This window comes from Melitaea cinxia, chromosome 2 (assembly GCF_905220565.1).
Source record: "Melitaea cinxia chromosome 2, ilMelCinx1.1, whole genome shotgun sequence".
Taxonomy (NCBI): Eukaryota; Metazoa; Arthropoda; class Insecta; order Lepidoptera; family Nymphalidae; genus Melitaea; species Melitaea cinxia.
Window position 1 is genome coordinate 3,108,472 of NC_059395.1, and position 17,583 is coordinate 3,126,054.

A 17,583-nucleotide genomic window follows, 5' to 3' on the forward strand; every position below is an offset into this window, starting at 1 on the left:
CACTCCCTCAGGCCCCCACACGCGCAAGAGCGTACATACTAAACATGCACCTACACACTTTCTACACACAATAGACACCCACAACAAGGTTCAAACATAACACTTCTGCAGGGATGGTGTGGTCAAGTTCCTGCGGACCTTCCCTCGCAACAGTAAGCGAAGGTTGGCCTTAATTGACCACCTGCGTGTTTGTGCCGTGCGCGGGGACCCGTAAGGGGGGATGAAGGAATCCTGGTGGCTGAGCCGAAAGAGCGTCGGCTGTTGTACGTCTCCTAGGCAACACTCCACTTTGGTCTGGATTTCTCCTGACACGGGAGGCCGGAGGCTAGCCACCTCCGGTCAATCGGCTGTGACGTCCCGTCAGAGGGCCGTCAGGCGAGAGCTCTGTCCCGTTGGGGGTGGACGACGGGTGGGACGGTGAAAATCATCTCGCCCAGCTCGGCCTGCTTCCTGGCGGGGTGGGGCTCTATATCCTGAGGTGACTTCTGGCGCTGACAGCGTCCCCACTTGAGGGCTCGAAGGAGCCGATGGACGAGGAAATATTCTCGCCCAGCACTTCCGCAACACCCGTTGCTGCACCGCAGTTTAGGGGGAAAGCCTTCCATAGTGAGGGCACCCTTAAGATGTGGTGCAGGGACGATTTTGCCCTTCAGTGGCTTCGTCGCTCCATAGGGAGGATCACATCACCACGCGCGGGAACCAGGCTGGTTGTCAAAAGGCAGTCTGAAATCCCGCGGCGTGTCAAAGTGGGGCTCTTGATCCCGCAGGTGGACCCGGAGGATACTCTGGATAAGATCCGCCTGCGGATCATGTGCCAGAACCCGCAGTTCCGCGTCTCCAACTGGGCGCTCTACAATGCGGTGCCAACGGAGGAGAAGACATCCATGTATCTCCTCCTTGGCATCCCAGAGGATGACGCGGAAAAGCTGAGGGGAAGCGAGCGTAGAGTTTACTACAAGTTTGGTAACATCTACGCTCGCTTCCACGACGACCGCACTACCGCACTGCCGAATCTCGGAGCGGACGAGAAGGTCCTTAGTGACCCAGGCAGTGCAGACAACAAAATGGTGGAGGGACAGCCGGGCTCCAGTAAGGAGCCTGTCGTCGACACCGGCTCGTCCGAGGAGGGTCCCCAAATAGACCTGGGTGATCTCTCCAAGGACGAGCCAGGGGATCCTGACGACGCCATCCTGGAATCCAGCGATGATGGCGGTGCCAGCTCCTCCTAAATGCCTACTAACAATTACCCAAGCTAACCTCCAGCATAGCCAGACTGCGACGGCCAACTTACGCAGATTGCTGGAGGGCAAAACGAAGACCGTGGCCCTGATCCAAGAGCCGTGGATCAGGAAGGGGAGGATCTGCGGTCTAAGCAACATTGGAGGTAAGTTACTTCTAAATAACAACGTACACCACCCACGCACTTGTATCTACGCACACAAGGACGTGAACATCACCTTAATAACCGAGTTCTGTAGCAGAGATCTTACAACCGTCAGGCTCCAAAAAGAACCCTCTTCAGGCTTACCTGATGTGGTGATAGCATCTGCCTACCTGCCGGGTGATGCTGAAATCCCCACCCCAGAGCTAGCCGCGCTTGCTGAGCACTGCGAGCGCCAGGGTCTGGAGCTCATCATATCCGCTGACTCCAATGCGCACCATGCGCTATGGGGCAGCAAGGACAACAACCAGCGAGGTGAGGACTTTGTTTCTTTTTTAATCGCAACTAACCTTAACATTATAAATAAAGGATCTGAACCAACTTTTGTAACTTCGAGATCCCAAACCATCATTGATCTAACTCTGGCGACAGAGCATGTGTCCGAATATATTTCAGATTGGCATGTGTCTGACGACGTGTCGTGCTCCGATCACCGGTGGATCAAATATAACCTGGAAATCACGCTGACGTCACCTAAACCCCGCCGTAACCCTCGGAAGATGGACCGCGGCAGGTATGAGCTTCTGACAACGGAGAAACTCAAAGGCGTCGTACTACCCGATAACCATGAAGGCACGGAAGACATAGATAACCATATCAACCTGATAACCGACTGCCTAATCACCAGCTTCGAACAAACATGCCCACTTTCATCGCCCAGTGCGCGACAGTTTCGTAGGGGGCACTGGTGGGGACCGGAGCTCGAGAAGCTACGACGCAGGGTGAGGAAGTTGTTCAACAGAGCAAAGAATACTCGTCTCGAACACCATTGGGACGCCTACAAGCAAGCCCAATATCACTACAAAAGGCGCATCAGAACGAGGAAGAGGGAGTGCTGGAGGCGCTTTTGTACCAATATTGAAACGAACAATCAGGCGAACAGAGTTAAGAATATAGTGTGCAGCGAACCAGTGCACAACCTGGGATGCCTGAAGAAACCGGATGGAACATATACCAAAACGGATCTGGAAACCTCAGAACTGTTAATCACTACACACTTCCCAGGATGCCAAATCGAAAGTAATGTGGCATGGGAGGAAGAGCCAAAGAAGACACCTGTAATGGTGGACTGGATCACCGCCAAGAAAATTGTCACACATGACAAAGTAATCTGGGCCATCAACAGTTTCCTTCCATATAAGTCGGCAGGGCTGGATAAGGTATTTCCAGGCCTGCTAAGATGGAGTGATAGGAAGCTAATCGACCACCTCGTCTCTATATATAGGAGTTGCTTAGCATACTGCTACACTCCAAAGTTATGGAGGGAGGTTAAGGTAGTCTTCATACCCAAACCCGGCAAAGGAGACTACTCGCAACCCAAATCATTCAGACCTATTAGCCTTACCTCCTTTCTATTGAAAGTTCTGGAAAGGCTAATAGATCGGGAGCTGAGGAGCACAACTTTGGTTGAGCAACCTCTGAATCCCAACCAACACGCCTACTCAATGGGCAAATCAACGGATTCTGCCCTACATAAGGTTATATCCTATATAGAGGGCAATCTCCACCACAAAATATCAACTCTAGGCGCCTTTATCGATATTGAAGGGGCCTTTGATAAAACTAAGTTTACCAGCATAAGCCGGGCCCTGACTAAGCGTGGAGTCAATAACACAATTGTCGGGTGGATTGACGGCATGCTCAGGTACAGGGCCATCCAATTCACTGTGAATGAAACAACCAGAGGCGTTGTAGCGAGGGGGTGTCCGCAGGGGGGGGTCCTTTCCCCGCTCCTGTGGAACATAGTGATCGACGAACTGATCACCTTGCTCAATGACCGCAGATTTCTCACAGTTGGCTATGCAGACGACTTAACTGTACTCGTCAGTGGACCATCTGAGAGGACAGTCTGCGACCAAATGAGGGCCGCACTAAAAGTCGTTGAACAGTGGTGTGCAGACCACGAACTAACAGTGAACCCCGCAAAGACGGAACTTGTGATGTTCACTAATAAACGGAATTTAGGGAACCTCAAACTCCCTAAATTATTTGGCACCAGTCTTGCCCTAACCAAGGAGGTCAAATATCTTGGAGTAATCCTGGATAGTAAACTTCTTTGGAACAGGCATTTAGACTCAAAAATCAACAAAGCCAGCATAATCCTCTGCCAATGCAAACGGCTCCTCGGCAAAAGCTGGGGCATATCACCTAAAATTACTCTATGGCTTTACAAAACCATTGTCAGGCCTATTATTACCTACGGTGCGGTAATCTGGTGGCAGAGAACAGAACTTATAACCGTTAAAAATAAGCTCCAGCGGTTTCAGAGAATAGCGTGCTCTGCAATCACTGGTTGCATGCGTACCGCTCCCACAGCAGCTCTTGAGGTTATGCTTGACCTGGCACCGCTTGATCTGTTTATACAACAGGAGGCGGCTATGTCAGCTATCAGGCTGAAACACTTGGGCCTGTGGTGCAACCAGGAGGGTCCACACAACAAACTTTGGAGCAACCTTGTGAGCTATGAGCCACTGCTTGCCGCTCCATGTGATAGGATTCCCAAACAACATATTTTTGAAAGGAAATACCATATACAACCATTTGAGGCTGTAAGAGACCAGTCTGGCATACGTGAGGTCCGCATCTACACGGACGGCTCCAAAATGGGGTCTGGTACCGGTGCTGGAGTGTACTCACAAGACCTTAATATCAATTTATCACTAACGCTGGGCCAACACAGTTCCATCTTTCAATGTGAATGTGTTGCGATAACCCATGCAGCCACCGCCGTCCTGTCAAAAGGCATTAGGGGTTGCAAAATCCGTATTCTGTCGGACAGCATGGCTGTACTTAAAGCACTAGAGAGCAACTCGATCAACTCTAGTCTTATATACGAATGTCATCAAACCCTGGAAGTGTTAGCCTCACATAATGAGGTAATACTACAGTGGATAAAAGGACATAGTGGATCACACGGTAACGACGCTGCCGACGAGCTTGCAAGACGGGGGTCCAATACAAAGGTTGCCGGCCCAACTATCCTAATGCCGCTACCTTTTGGACAACTGCGCTCGTGGGTAAGGCAACGTACACGTGCAAATCACAATGCCCTTTGGGCAAACCAAACCGGCTGTAGGCAGTCTAAATTGATACTCACAGAAGTATCACCGCAACTAGCGTGCCGACTGCTCAGTCTTAACCGTTTAGACATCCGAATAGTTGTAGGCACGATTACCGGCCATATGGCACTTAATCACCAACTATTCATCATGAATGCAACAGACAGCCCTCTTTGCAGGGGCTGTCTGGCTGCTGAAGAAACAGCCGCCCACGTAATCCTGGAATGCGAGGGAGTGGCCGCACACCGGGCTACCATCCTTAAGGGAATAAGGACGCTCCGAGAAGCCTGTGAACGCCCCAGGAGGCTTCTGAGCTTCTGGAAGGAGCTGGGCTGGCTGAATTAGTCAGCCCTCTTTTCACGCACAACGGACCACCTCTGTGTCTAAATGCGGAAAACCGAGCCCACTACAATACAATACAATACAATACATTCTAAAAGCATATCTTACAAAAAAACAACATTCACCGCTCGCCGGCCAATCCCCACTGCTATTCCAGGATATGACCAACTAGCTCATCGGGATATTGTGAGGGAACCTATCTCACAGACTCTTAATGGATGTGCCTTGACACAGGAAACCTTATCTCCAAATGATAACCTAATAGAACAACTCGCCAACATTCTTATTAATATTATCTCCCGGTTTAGTGACACCGGACTACCGAACAAAACTCTCACCAGCTTGACTCAGCTAACTACTCTATTGTCCAATAATGGAAAGCAAGCTGATCCAGTGGAATAGCCGTAGTATCAGAAATAAAAAACATGACCTTATTCACTTAATTAATATTTTCAACCCATCAATTCTAGCTATCCAGGAAACATGGTTAAGACCTGGCTTTCGCTTCAGAGTTCCCGGTTATGCATGTTTCCGGGATGATAGAAATGATGGCCATGGTGGAGCTGCTTTATTTGTCTCCAATAAATGTATATATTGTCATGTCCCTCTACCTGTACATAGTGAACATATAAATGTCGTGGCCGTCCGCTCTTCTAATATTACTTTTGTGTCAGTATATCTCCCTAGTCCCACTTCTTCAGCTTTATCCGAATTTTCATCTATTATATCTTCACTCCCTGCTCCCCTTATAATATTAGGTGATTTCAATATTCATCACACCTCATGGGGATCATATTTTAATGACAATATGTCCCCACTACTACTGGATCTAATAGATAGCAATAACCTGGTAATACTTAATAATGGTTCTCCTACCCGACGTGTCTCCCCCCTACAGAATCCGAGGAGTGCAGTTGATCTGTCACTGTGTTCCCCTTCAATATCTCCTTCACTCACTTGGGCAGTATTACCCAGCAGTTTTGGTAGTGATCATTTCCCAATAACCATCTCGATAATGTATGCCTCCAGATTAAATGTTATTACCGGCCGGCCCAGATTCAAATATAAAGTGCCAAAGGCAGATTGGTCTAAATTTGCATTAACCACCGATAATGAAGTTAGTCATATTCCACCAATCACCTGTGAGAATGTTCACTCTCAATATACTCATTTTAAAAATGTGTTTATACGCTCTGCAGATACATCAATCCCTTTAAAAACTACTGAAAGTCATAGACGACTGTCTCCTCCGTGGTGGGATGCAGAATGCACTACTATGTGTAGACTCCGTAAGTCTGCTGAACGGTCGTATTCATCATCCATGACTATGGAAAACTTTCTTAATTATAAAAAGGTGGCAGCGGATGCGACTAGACTATTTGCTCAGAAAAAGAAACTTGCGTGGTCACGCTTTTGTGAAAGTCTGTCCCCGGATTCCCATTCCTCTTTGGTCTGGAATAATATCAGAAAATTTAGGGGGTCATACTTTGTATGTGATTCTCAACAGTCTAATGATACATCTGTGTGGATAAATGCTTTCGCACAAAAGTTAGCACCTTTATCTGCCCCAACCTTTGAGGAATGTATTACTCATATTTCTGCGTCCCTTCAACCAACAGACTACTTCGATTCGCCGTTCTCTATGGAGGAGCTTCAGTTAGTGCTACATGTTCTTCAAGACTCCTCTCCAGGCTTAGATGGGATTCCCTATTCTTTTATTTTCAGAAGCGGTCCAGCAACTCAAAGTGTATGCCTAAATTTTATGAATGCCATTTACCAATCTGAGGTCCCTCCTGAAGAATGGCGTACTCAAATTATTTTGCCCATTTTAAAACACGGAAAACATAGCTTAGACCCCAATGGATACCGCCCAATAGCTCTCTCGGCTACTTTAGCAAAAATTCTAGAGCACATGATTAAAAATAGACTGGAATGGTTAATGGAGAGTAAAGGCGTTATATCTAAAACTCAGTTCGGATTTCGAAAAGGTTATAGCACCACCGACAGTTTAGGAACTTTTATAACCGACATACGCATTGCTTTTTCGAAGAATGAATCAGTGGTAGGATTGTTCCTTGATATATCATCTGCATATGATAACGTGCTTCTTCCGATACTCAGGCAGAAAATGCTCCAGCTGAGTGTTCCAGTGAAGATGACTAATTTTATTTTCAACTATCTTTCTTCTCGCTCTCTTATTATCTGTTCTCAAAATTCTTTTCTACCCCCTAGGTTAGTATGGAAAGGATTACCCCAAGGCTCTGTGCTAAGCCCTCTCCTCTATAGTATTTATACATATGACTTAGACCTTTCTATTAATTGCTTTTGCAATGTTCTCCAATATGCAGATGATATAGCAATGTACATTTCTTCTAAGAATATTTCAGATTGTTCCACTCGCATGAACTCTGCCGTTAATTATTTAAATGATTGGCTGGATAGACATGGCCTATCCATTTCAACCGAAAAAAGTACAGTGGTGGTTTTCTCGCGCTCTAGATCCATCCAGAATATTAGTATTTACAATAATCTTCAGGTTTTTCCAATGAGGAATTGTGTTAAGTTCTTGGGGGTTTATCTTGACTCTAAGATGAACGGTACTCATCACATCAACCATATCACCCAAAAATGTGAGAAGAGTATAAACATTCTTCGCGCCCTCTCTGGTGTATGGTGGGGCTCTCACCCATATACCCAGAAACTCCTATACAATTCTCTGGTTCGTAGTCACTTAGATTACGGATCGTTTCTCCTTGAACCATGCAGTAGAACTTATCTGAAATCGCTAGATAAAATTCAAACAAAAGCTCTTCGTATTGTTGTAGGTGCTATGAGGTCATCGCCCATAAATGCTCTTCAAGTTGAGTGTGTTGACCCACCACTTCAACTTAGAAGGCAATATTTATCTGATAGGTTTGTATACAAAATTTTTCAATCTACTTCCCACCCACTTATTGACAAACTTCATTATCTGTCACAGCTAGTTTCTTCCTCAAATTATTGGATGCACAAAAATCTTCCATGTCTTGTGATCAGCTATCGAAAAATCGCTCGCCTACCTTGTCCCATCTTTCAATGTCGACTTAATCCTCTATTTGAGACGCCTTTTAAATCTCTTGTATTCTCTCCGAATATAATATTAAATTTTCCAATAGATAAGGGTTCCACTCTTTCCAACTATCAGTTTCTACAAATCATTAATGAGCACTTTAGAGATTGGCTGCTTATTTTTACAGACGCTTCCAAATTGAATGAGCATAGTTGCGTGGGTGTAGCAGTGTGGATTCCGAGGGTTAATGTGATTTTGAATTTCAAGCTCCCAGCTATTTCATCGGTTTTTTCAGGAGAATCACTAGCTATCCTAGAAGCTCTCTCATTTATTGAATCCCACCAATTAGATAAATCCATTATTCTCTCGGATTCCAGAAGCTCTCTGGAGGCAATTGTTTCTAACCAATTTCACTCAAGAAATAAGTTCCCAATAATATTAAAAATAAGGCAGTTACTTTTTGATTGTCATTCTAAAAATATTCAAGTAGCGCTGGCATGGATTCCAGGCCATAGTGGAATAGCTGGTAATGAGAGTGCGGATGCCTATGCTAGAGAAGCTTCATCATCAGGCTCGCTAAGCCAGTATAAAGCACATTGCCATGATCTTTTACCACTTGCTAGAAAGAATTTAATAACTGAGTGGAATACCCTGTGGACTACATCTAGTAGGGACAGAGGCAAGCATTATGCCTCCATCCAGGTTGAAATTCCGGTTAAACCATGGTTTTTTAAATACAGGAAAGCAACAAAAACCGTCTGCTCAACAATCTGCCGCATGCGACTTGGACATTGTTGTTCTCCTGTATTTTTAGCAAAAATTAGAGTCCGGGACCACTCTATTTGTGAGTGTGGTTTAGATGAAGGCACATTGGATCACATTTTCTTCTCTTGCCCAAAAAACCGTTCTTTATTCGACTATCTACCTCCATCTATTCCCCGTCCTATCGATTTTAAATCTATTCTGTCGCATGTAAATACTCCCTTAGTAGATATTTTAAGTACATTTATTTTAGATAACAATATTAAAATGTGATGTTTTTTTTTCTAACATACTAACATTGGTTGTGTTTGTCTTTTTTAGAGGAATAAGTGGTGTGAAGCAAACCGTACATAACCTTGTAGTATCACAACGCTAATCTTACGAGCAGAGTCTTCAAAGTAATTGATGGAAAACACTCTGACTTTGGCAATTCCTATGGGAGTCCAATTATAAAAGAAGAAGAAGAAGTAAAAGCATGAAATAAGATTTAGCAAGATGTGAGATGTAAACTATATACATACATATACACAATAAAAACACTAATAACACAACAAATAAGCAACTAGTATACCATAGTAACATCTGCCAAAAGACATAGGTTAACTAAATGACAGCAATGACTACAGGACGTACCTTTTAACATAAATAGCTTATGGTAACATTCATTATTACCTGTAAGTTAGCAAACGGTGGTAGTTTGTATTCATCAAATTCAGATGACGACCCGTTAACATTGAGACGTAACGACGCTTCCCAAACAGCATCCACCCATGACTCACTCATTACAGGTATGTCCCTTTCGACTGATTTCTGGAAATAAATACGAATTATTGAAAGTTTTTGTTTTTATTATAGACAGAATTTTGTGTTAACAAGTAAAACTTATTTTAATATCAAGTTTCGACACGTTAAAAAAAATGAACTAATTTTAAATATACAAAACAAAGACAACCTTCTGTAAAATTAGACTTTTGTCTTATACTAGCTGATGCCCGCGAATTCGTCCACGTGGTTGTCTTTCAATTTAAGTATCCCACGGGAACTCTTTAATTTTTAGGGATCAAAAGTCCTATATGTTGACCAGGGATATAAGCTAACACCATACAAAATTTCATTTAAATCGGTCCAGTCGTTTCGGAGATTAGCCTGTACAGACAGACAGACAGGGAAACAAAAAATTTAAAAAAATCTAAATTAGTTCTATTTCACTTCTTACATACCTGACTCAGTTTTTAGCATTTTTTTTTAATTGTACAGGAATTCGACTTCTACAGTTTTATTATATGTATAGATATATGTAACTGTATTAACATAATTTAAAATAATTGATCATATTAAATATCATGATGATTAAATGAGTTATAAGTGTATAGTCATAAATTGAGTATACATACAATATACTTATCAGATAAGACCGTATCAGAAACAAGATGAGTTGTGTCTTCCGTCAACACTGTACTATACAGTCCACCCATCCAGTGAACTCTTTGTTTAATTTTTTCCTGTAAAAAATTGATCATGATTTTAAAACATACCAACACTAGCATGTAGTTTAATTATTTATGTGATTACAATATTTTTGAATATATAATGTATAGTTTGATAAATATATACCTAACCTATTAACCTATTTAACTGAGGTAGGGCACAGCAAGAAATATCCTGCTCAAAATCATGGAGCGACCCGACTGGGGAAGTACCTTGACCTTACAGAAGATCACAGCTAAATAATACTGCTTTAGTGTTAAATAAAAAAAAAAGGTTTTCGTTTTATAATACAGAAAATTAAACAAAAAAATTATATGTACCTATGCTTATGCCTGAAATAAGCTAAATTTCACTTAAAGATGATAATAATATAAGTAAAATGTTACCTTCTGTTGTTTTGATAGCCCACTTGCCGTTACAACCAGTCCTCTCATCGCTATGGTGAACACAGGTTCTGGTGCTGAAGGGATGGGAGTACCTTCCATCAAGCAACATGATAAGCAGCGGGGACCGACGAGTCTGGAAACAAAATCAAAATGAAATTATACTTTATTCAATTGTCTTTTTACAAATTGAAACTTTTAATTATCCTTAAATGTGGTGCTGACCAATGACTTGGGATAAAGATTCTGCAAGGAATTGGTTAGAAACTCCACAGTAACTCTTTTTGAAAAAAAAACATGTATTTACATACAATTTCTCAATTATCTTTATTTAGATATAATTGTTTAAGTAATTATATGCAGTTTTGTAATCTCATACTTTTTTATATTTTTTATATATGAATGTTAAGATAAAATTATGTAGATATTCCAACTACAGTGGCAGTTTTGATATACAATGATGATGAAAATTTTGTAAATACTTACAAGCATTTGGTACTTTTTAATCTATCAAATAACTCTCCCTCAAATTGAGATAAGACAAATACATCTCTTTTAGTTAGGCCTTCAAATTTCTTCCACTGACACTGCTGCACCCATTTAGGTTTGATCCCTCCGCCACTGTGCTGCTCACAGGCCTGAAGAAATAAAAACCCATTGTTTAATATAAAATAAATCATATACATTGAAGGCAATAACTGTTTGTGTTGTTCAATTTTAAAAAATCTTCTATATGCATAAAAATGATTGTTGGTCTGTATGGCCTTTATAGAATCGTAAACTATGCATTTGATCATGTCATAATTTTTTGATTTTTGATTTTACTTTTACTTTATTTAATTTTATTTTTACTTATTGATTTTTTAATTTAATTTTGTTTTGTTTTTTTTTTTTTATTCTACATGTTGTTTTGTTCTACTAACCCAATATGGACTTTAAACCTAGTCTGAAATAAAGTATTATTATTATTATAATATTCAGCAAAGTGTTGTGCATGAGCCCACAAAGGTTTCGGAGTTGGTACGACCACAAAAATTAAAAAGCGTAGCAACGCGCATGGGTACAGCTAGTATTCAATAGTTTCCAATTTGCTCCTTATGACATACAATATTAAAATTAAAAAGAAAAGAAAAAAGAATTTTTAAGAAACTTTTCGTAAATGTAATGTAGAAACTTACGGTAAAAGCCAATTGCATTTCTTCAGAACACTCATTTTCATCACTGCAATCTTCTGGTATGATAAACGTAATATTAATGTCTTCATTCATCTTAGTAATATCTAAGTCAAGTTTAATAGAATATCGAACTTCTGTGTACTAACGCTACGTACATAATTAAATTATGAATAATGTGGATTTGAGGAAATTAGAAGAATTTCAACATTTCTCTTTGGAACATAATCGCGCGCGGTTTGTTTACAACTGTCATTTGTTTGAAACACAGCCAGAAGTCAGATAACAGATTGAAAAATATTTACAGATAACCAATAATAATAAGAATTTGATTTTTTAATGTAATCCTTAACCTTAGGCTTCAGACCTTAGGCTTAATCTATATTTATACAAACAAATAAAATTGGAGTGTCTGTTTGTAATATTAAAATAACCGCTTTTTACTAAATGCATATATAAATAACATTTTTTACAATTTTAATCCGTCCGTTTGTTTCGGCTAATCTCTAAAACGGCTGCACCGATTTTAATGTGACCTTCACTGGTAGAAAGCTAATGTAATAAGGAGTTACTTTTACTTAATATTATAAGTTCGAATGAAAGTTTTTTTTTCTTGTTTTTTTTTTTTTTGAAGTACTTAATCGATCATCATGATACTTTGTACACATATTCTTGGAGATATTGAATGTAACAGGATACTTATTATTAAAAAAATCAATGCGAGTGAAGCCGCTGCTAGAAGCTAGTTATAAAATAAACTTTTATCATATTTTTGCAACTGAAGTAAATAATCATAATTGTAACGTTGGTTAACATACTTCTATTCACATATTTTGCACTTAAATTTTCTCCTTAAAATTATAATTTAACACTAGGTTAAATTATTATTTAACGAAAAACAGAAAAACTATAGAACGAATAGAAAATAATTGCAAATCAATAGGAAATTTACTTTATATTTTATAGGTTAAAAATAATCAACAGCCTAAACTCGAAGATTTTTTTGTTTGTTCATTTCAATATGCCTAAACGACGAACAGTCAAGTTAGTATTTGCTCGCAAACGAAAAGAAAAACCAACTTCAATTATATAGACAAGTAATACAAAGTTGACGAAAATAATTGTGTTTGCTCGCAAACGAAAAAAAAAACCGACTTCAATTACATCGACGAGTAATACAACGTAGATCGACGAGAAAATAGTCAAGTAACTACGCGTTATCAAAGATTACTCAAAAAAATAGTTATCAGATCTCGATAAAATTTATATGTGACCACATGATAAACATCAGCTTTCGATTAAATCAAAAATTATCAAAATCGGTATACCCAGTAAAAAGTTATTACGGATTTTCGAGAGTTTCCCTCGATTTCTCTAGGATCTCATCATCAGATCCTGGTTTTCTTATCACGGTACCAAACTAGGGATCCCCTTTCCGACAAAAAAAGAATTATCAAAATCGGTACATCCAGTAGAAAGTTATGCGGTATAATACAACGTAGGTCGACGAAAAAAGCGTCAAGTAAAAACGCATTATTAGATATAACTCGAAAAGTAGTTGTTAGATCTCAAATAAATTTAAATGGGACCAATTGGCACACACCACCTTTCGATTAAAACAAAATTTGTCGAAATCGGTCTACCCGGTCAAAAGTTCTGATGTAACATACATAAAAAAAAAAAAAAAAAAATACAGTCGAATTGAGAACCTCCTCCTTTTTTGGAAGTCGGTTAAAAATTAACAAACGCACTAGTCGTCACTACGATTTTCAACGGTTCCACTCGATTTCCTTAGGATTCCATCATCAGATCCTTGTTTCCTTATCGGTTTATAAACGACGAAGTTATCCCCGAACTTAGCTGGAGCTGTTCAAATCTGTATTTGAGCAATTATAAATGCAACTTCAGCAGGGTTTTAACACGTTGAGCAATTTAAAATATTGTATACATCAAAAGATATAGGAGTTTGAAAATATTGATAAATGAATTTTTTTCAACGACTTTTTTGATTTTTAATTATATAATTTGAGGTGAGCAATTTAAAAGGACAACGTAGTTGAATTGAGCAATTCAAAATCTATCAATTAGTATTTTTTTTATTACAAATATCATTATTTTGCAGGCTGGGGTGGGGTAGGTGTTGACAACCTATGTTGACAACTGTTCGTATACAGAGTATATAAGAGTATTCGTCGGTATTCGTATTAATGTTATTTATAGGTTATCAATAAACCTGGTTTATACTAATAATATATAAATATGTGATAAAATTTAATCAATATTTTGTTAATCTTGTGCTTTTATGAGTAAATTAATTTAAAATGTTGTACGATGATTTTAAACCTATCGTAGACCTTGTGTTCAATAACTGGACGGCGCTGCAACTGGCCGTGGAGCATGGAATGGGTGCACCAGGCGGTGAAAAAGTATGAATGTATAACATAAATAAGTAAGATTACATTTTGAAATACCGCTGGATTGCAAACAAGCGTATGGTCCGCCTGGTGATAAGCGGATACCGTAGCTATGGACATCCCCAACACCAAAAGCATTGCTAACGCGTTTCCGACTCTAGCCACTTTACCAGTCATAAGAACTCGGTTGCACTACTTGAGAGCATTGTTATTTGGCGGTCATCTTTTGTAAGGTTGAGCTACTTTCCTGTCTAACTGCAATTTTAAGCAAGATATTCCCTTACCAAAAAAAAATCATAGCAAATGTATATTTACTAGTGTACATGTTAATCCTTATACCTAATAAGTGAATCAATAAATGCATATTTAAACTCCTTGTATTGTTTCAGACAGCACAGTTGATGGCAGTGTATGTAGCAAGGTATTGTGTTGAAAATGTAGTAGAACGAGAAGATTTAACAGAACTTTTAGAAGATCTAATGGATGAAGAATTTGAGACAGTATGTCATGATAATTCACCCAAAGGTAAATTACGTTATACATTATTTTAAATTTATAATTTTTAAGAGCCTGTTTCACCAGTTGTTTGTTTTGTTTTGTTGTGGGCTCGATTTTCCGCATTTAGACAAAAAGGTAGTCCGTTATGTGTGAACTGTGTTTCACGGGTTGCAGATGCTATTTGATGGGTGATGGTATTTAACAGATAATAATCTTTTATATATTTCTGATCTGATCAATTTTGCATACAAGTATTTGGTACTTTAAAATCATTAATAATTTCTGCAGCTACTAATAACTAAGCTTATATAACATTAGCTAATGTTCTCACTAAATAAATAATGACTCTAGCTAATGACTCAATTATCTTAACATCACTTGCAATCGCTACTAAAAAAAAATGATCATTCTTGCAATGAACACAACAAATAGGAACAAAATTTCCATTGTTAGCTTATATTTTTATTTTACATTTTTTTAAGGGCATCTCCCACATTATTCTTCTTTATTTCTGTATTAAAGCATGCAACAAAACCTTTAAATGTTACAGAAGTCTCATCATTACTTGTTTTTTTTCTGGGACTACTGAAGGAAGGACGACATGATGAATTACGTAACCACATAGAAGCTTTGCCTAAATCTCAGAAATGGCTCAGTGAACCCATTCACGAGTCGGTCCCTCCACAAGTAAGTTAGTAATATGTTCTTGTACTATTTCTCATGAATATAGGTTTGTTGAAACAGATCTCTTCAAGAGATGTCTTTATTTTATGAAAAATGTGTATTTCCATTACTATTAAAATTTGTTTTTAATTCAAGTAAAAAAATATGTAAATGTGTTTATACTATACTTGCTGACCCGGCGAACTTCGTATCGCCTAACACAAACTTTATCGTATGGTATTAAAGTTCAAATTGACTTTTAAGTATTATCACAAATCTTTTGTATGGGAGTATAGAAAAGTGTTGTTTTTAGACTTTTTCAGGAAATTTTTTTTTTTTTTTTTAGAATTTTTCTCTCCGTAAGAACCATCCTCGTACTTCAAGGAATATTTTAAAAAAAGAATTAGCGAAATCGGTCCAACCGTTCTCGAGTTTTGCGCTTAGCAACACATTCAGCGACTCATTTTTATATTATAGAAAAGTGGACTGTGGACTGAAAAAACAGCAATATTTAAGTTTTTGGTACTCCAAAAACTTAAACATTGCTGTTTTTTTTTTTTACTCTTTCTAATTAAAAAAATATATGAAAGCACCTTTTATTTTAACAGTATAAGGAAACTTTTTAATTTATTGTCACCACATACTAACTTATAACTTTAGAATAATTTCAATATACTCTCTTTTTTTCCCCCTATTAATTAGTGTCCCTGATAAATTTATAAAATATTGAATAATCTTTACAGTACCATGGAAACCCAGATGATGACACAACAAGTAGTGATGAAGATGATGATGACGATGATGATGATGATGACGACCAAGATTCTCAATCAGTCATTGAAGATCACGGAGAAGCCCCATCAACATCTAACCAGAATAATGAACCTGAACCCATGGATGAGGATGTAGAACCTGGGTGGACTGTAGTTAGGACACGAAGACGGAAATAGCTTGACACATAATAATCAATTTTGTGATGCTTCATGGTGCATTCACATAGTAGTTGAAATACTGCTTAGTATTATTTATATGGGCTTACTTCTGAATGCCTTGAGGTGGCAAATAGAAATTAAAAAAAAGTATTGTGGAAAATAATAAAAAAAAAAATTGTCGGATCCAAACAAACCAGGAAAAAACTAATGAAAGCTCTTGTGTGTACATATCCTTTTGCCACCAATATTGCTATTTTGATGTTTTGCTTTGCTGATGATGCTGATGGACTTCACTACCAACCAGCTAATGCACTGGCAACACTAGTTCAATACAAAATGGGTTGGCCACTTAAGCTATATAAAAAGTGATAATGTGGGTGCACCAAAATGTGTACATATGCATTTAAAGTGTCAATTGTAAAAAGTTTCTCATAAAAATAATAAAATCACTGATTAAATAGTGGCAACACAAGGAGTTAAAAAAATGTCTTTTTTTTTCATAAATATATCGAGGTGTAAATTAGATTGTCTAATTGTAAGAGCTATCATAGATTTTATATATTGAATACCTAATAAAGTAATTGTCTTTTAAATCCTAGACACGTAACAACTCTTACATACCCTTTACAACTTATTGTGAGTTTATATGACTCAAATTGGATTTCTATTAAATTGAGATATTACTATTTCATGTAATAGATTATTTGATGGAATATTGTTTTCCACTATTAAGAAATTAAATAAGGACCACATTTGATATAATTTTTTTTTATTTTTATTTTACTTAAAAATAAACTAAATATAAAATTCTTTTAAATAAGGAAACAAATGCCTTGGACCTTTAACTTGGTAAAAATCACACCTACAGTAACATTTTATTTTATATGAACCTAATTGTTACTTTAACATTTGCTATTTAATGATAGTATGTTTTTAGTAAATAATCGACATAAGTGACGTTTTATGTAAATAAAATTACTTATTTATGCATTATAAATACTAAATTACCCGTAAACTAACATTTTCGAGCACTAATAGCATTTCAATATGTAATGCAATCATATCAACTGATGCGTAGAAATTATTTTGTACTGTTTTAAAAACTATTTATGGAGTTCTTTTATTGATAAATAAACGTGCTTTATGTTATTTACAGTTTATTATTTTATTTCATTAACATTCCTGTAATATAATCTTTCACATGTCCTGTTTTTATCAACATACAATATAAAATAGAAGTCAGCCCACAAAATATCTTCGCTATTGCGAAGTTCTTCTGTGCTTAGGTACATAACATCTAGGAGGATCTATCTACATAGCAGAACTACGAAATTCTTCTGGCTTATAGCCACTGTAGGAACAGCGAGAAAAAAGGCAGAT

General features: G+C 38.3%; 2 protein-coding genes across 2 annotated transcripts in view; one reads left to right on the top strand and one right to left on the bottom strand.

The window, feature by feature from the left end:
* Positions 1-11,959, bottom strand: part of LOC123667031 (DNA topoisomerase 2-binding protein 1-like) — a 31,940-nt gene extending 19,981 nt beyond the window's left edge. The window contains exons 1-5 of the mRNA XM_045601040.1: positions 11,703-11,959; positions 11,011-11,162; positions 10,528-10,660; positions 10,048-10,155; positions 9,326-9,463 (exon numbers count right to left, since the gene is read on the bottom strand). Of these exons, the coding sequence (XP_045456996.1) occupies positions 9,326-9,463; positions 10,048-10,155; positions 10,528-10,660; positions 11,011-11,162; positions 11,703-11,792 (621 nt within the window). The 5' untranslated portion in view covers positions 11,793-11,959. The remainder of the gene's footprint in view (positions 1-9,325; positions 9,464-10,047; positions 10,156-10,527; positions 10,661-11,010; positions 11,163-11,702) is intronic.
* A 1,915-nt stretch (positions 11,960-13,874) lies between these two features.
* On the top strand, positions 13,875-16,688 carry LOC123659696 (pre-rRNA-processing protein TSR2 homolog). The gene is made up of 4 exons (XM_045594889.1): positions 13,875-14,122; positions 14,500-14,635; positions 15,159-15,295; positions 16,015-16,688. Exons 1-4 carry the CDS (start codon positions 14,018-14,020, stop codon positions 16,219-16,221), a joined length of 585 nt encoding a protein of 194 aa, XP_045450845.1. The 5' UTR covers positions 13,875-14,017; the 3' UTR covers positions 16,222-16,688.
* Positions 16,689-17,583: the final 895 nt, after the last annotated feature.

Coding starts and splice junctions, on each gene's coding strand:
- LOC123659696 (XM_045594889.1), top strand. CDS start 14,018: ATGTTGTACGATGATTTTAAACCTATCGTAGACCTTGTGTTCAATAAC. Junction 14,123..14,499: donor GTGCACCAGGCGGTGAAAAA/GTATGAATGTAT, acceptor GTATTGTTTCAG/ACAGCACAGTTGATGGCAGT. Junction 15,296..16,014: donor ACGAGTCGGTCCCTCCACAA/GTAAGTTAGTAA, acceptor TAATCTTTACAG/TACCATGGAAACCCAGATGA.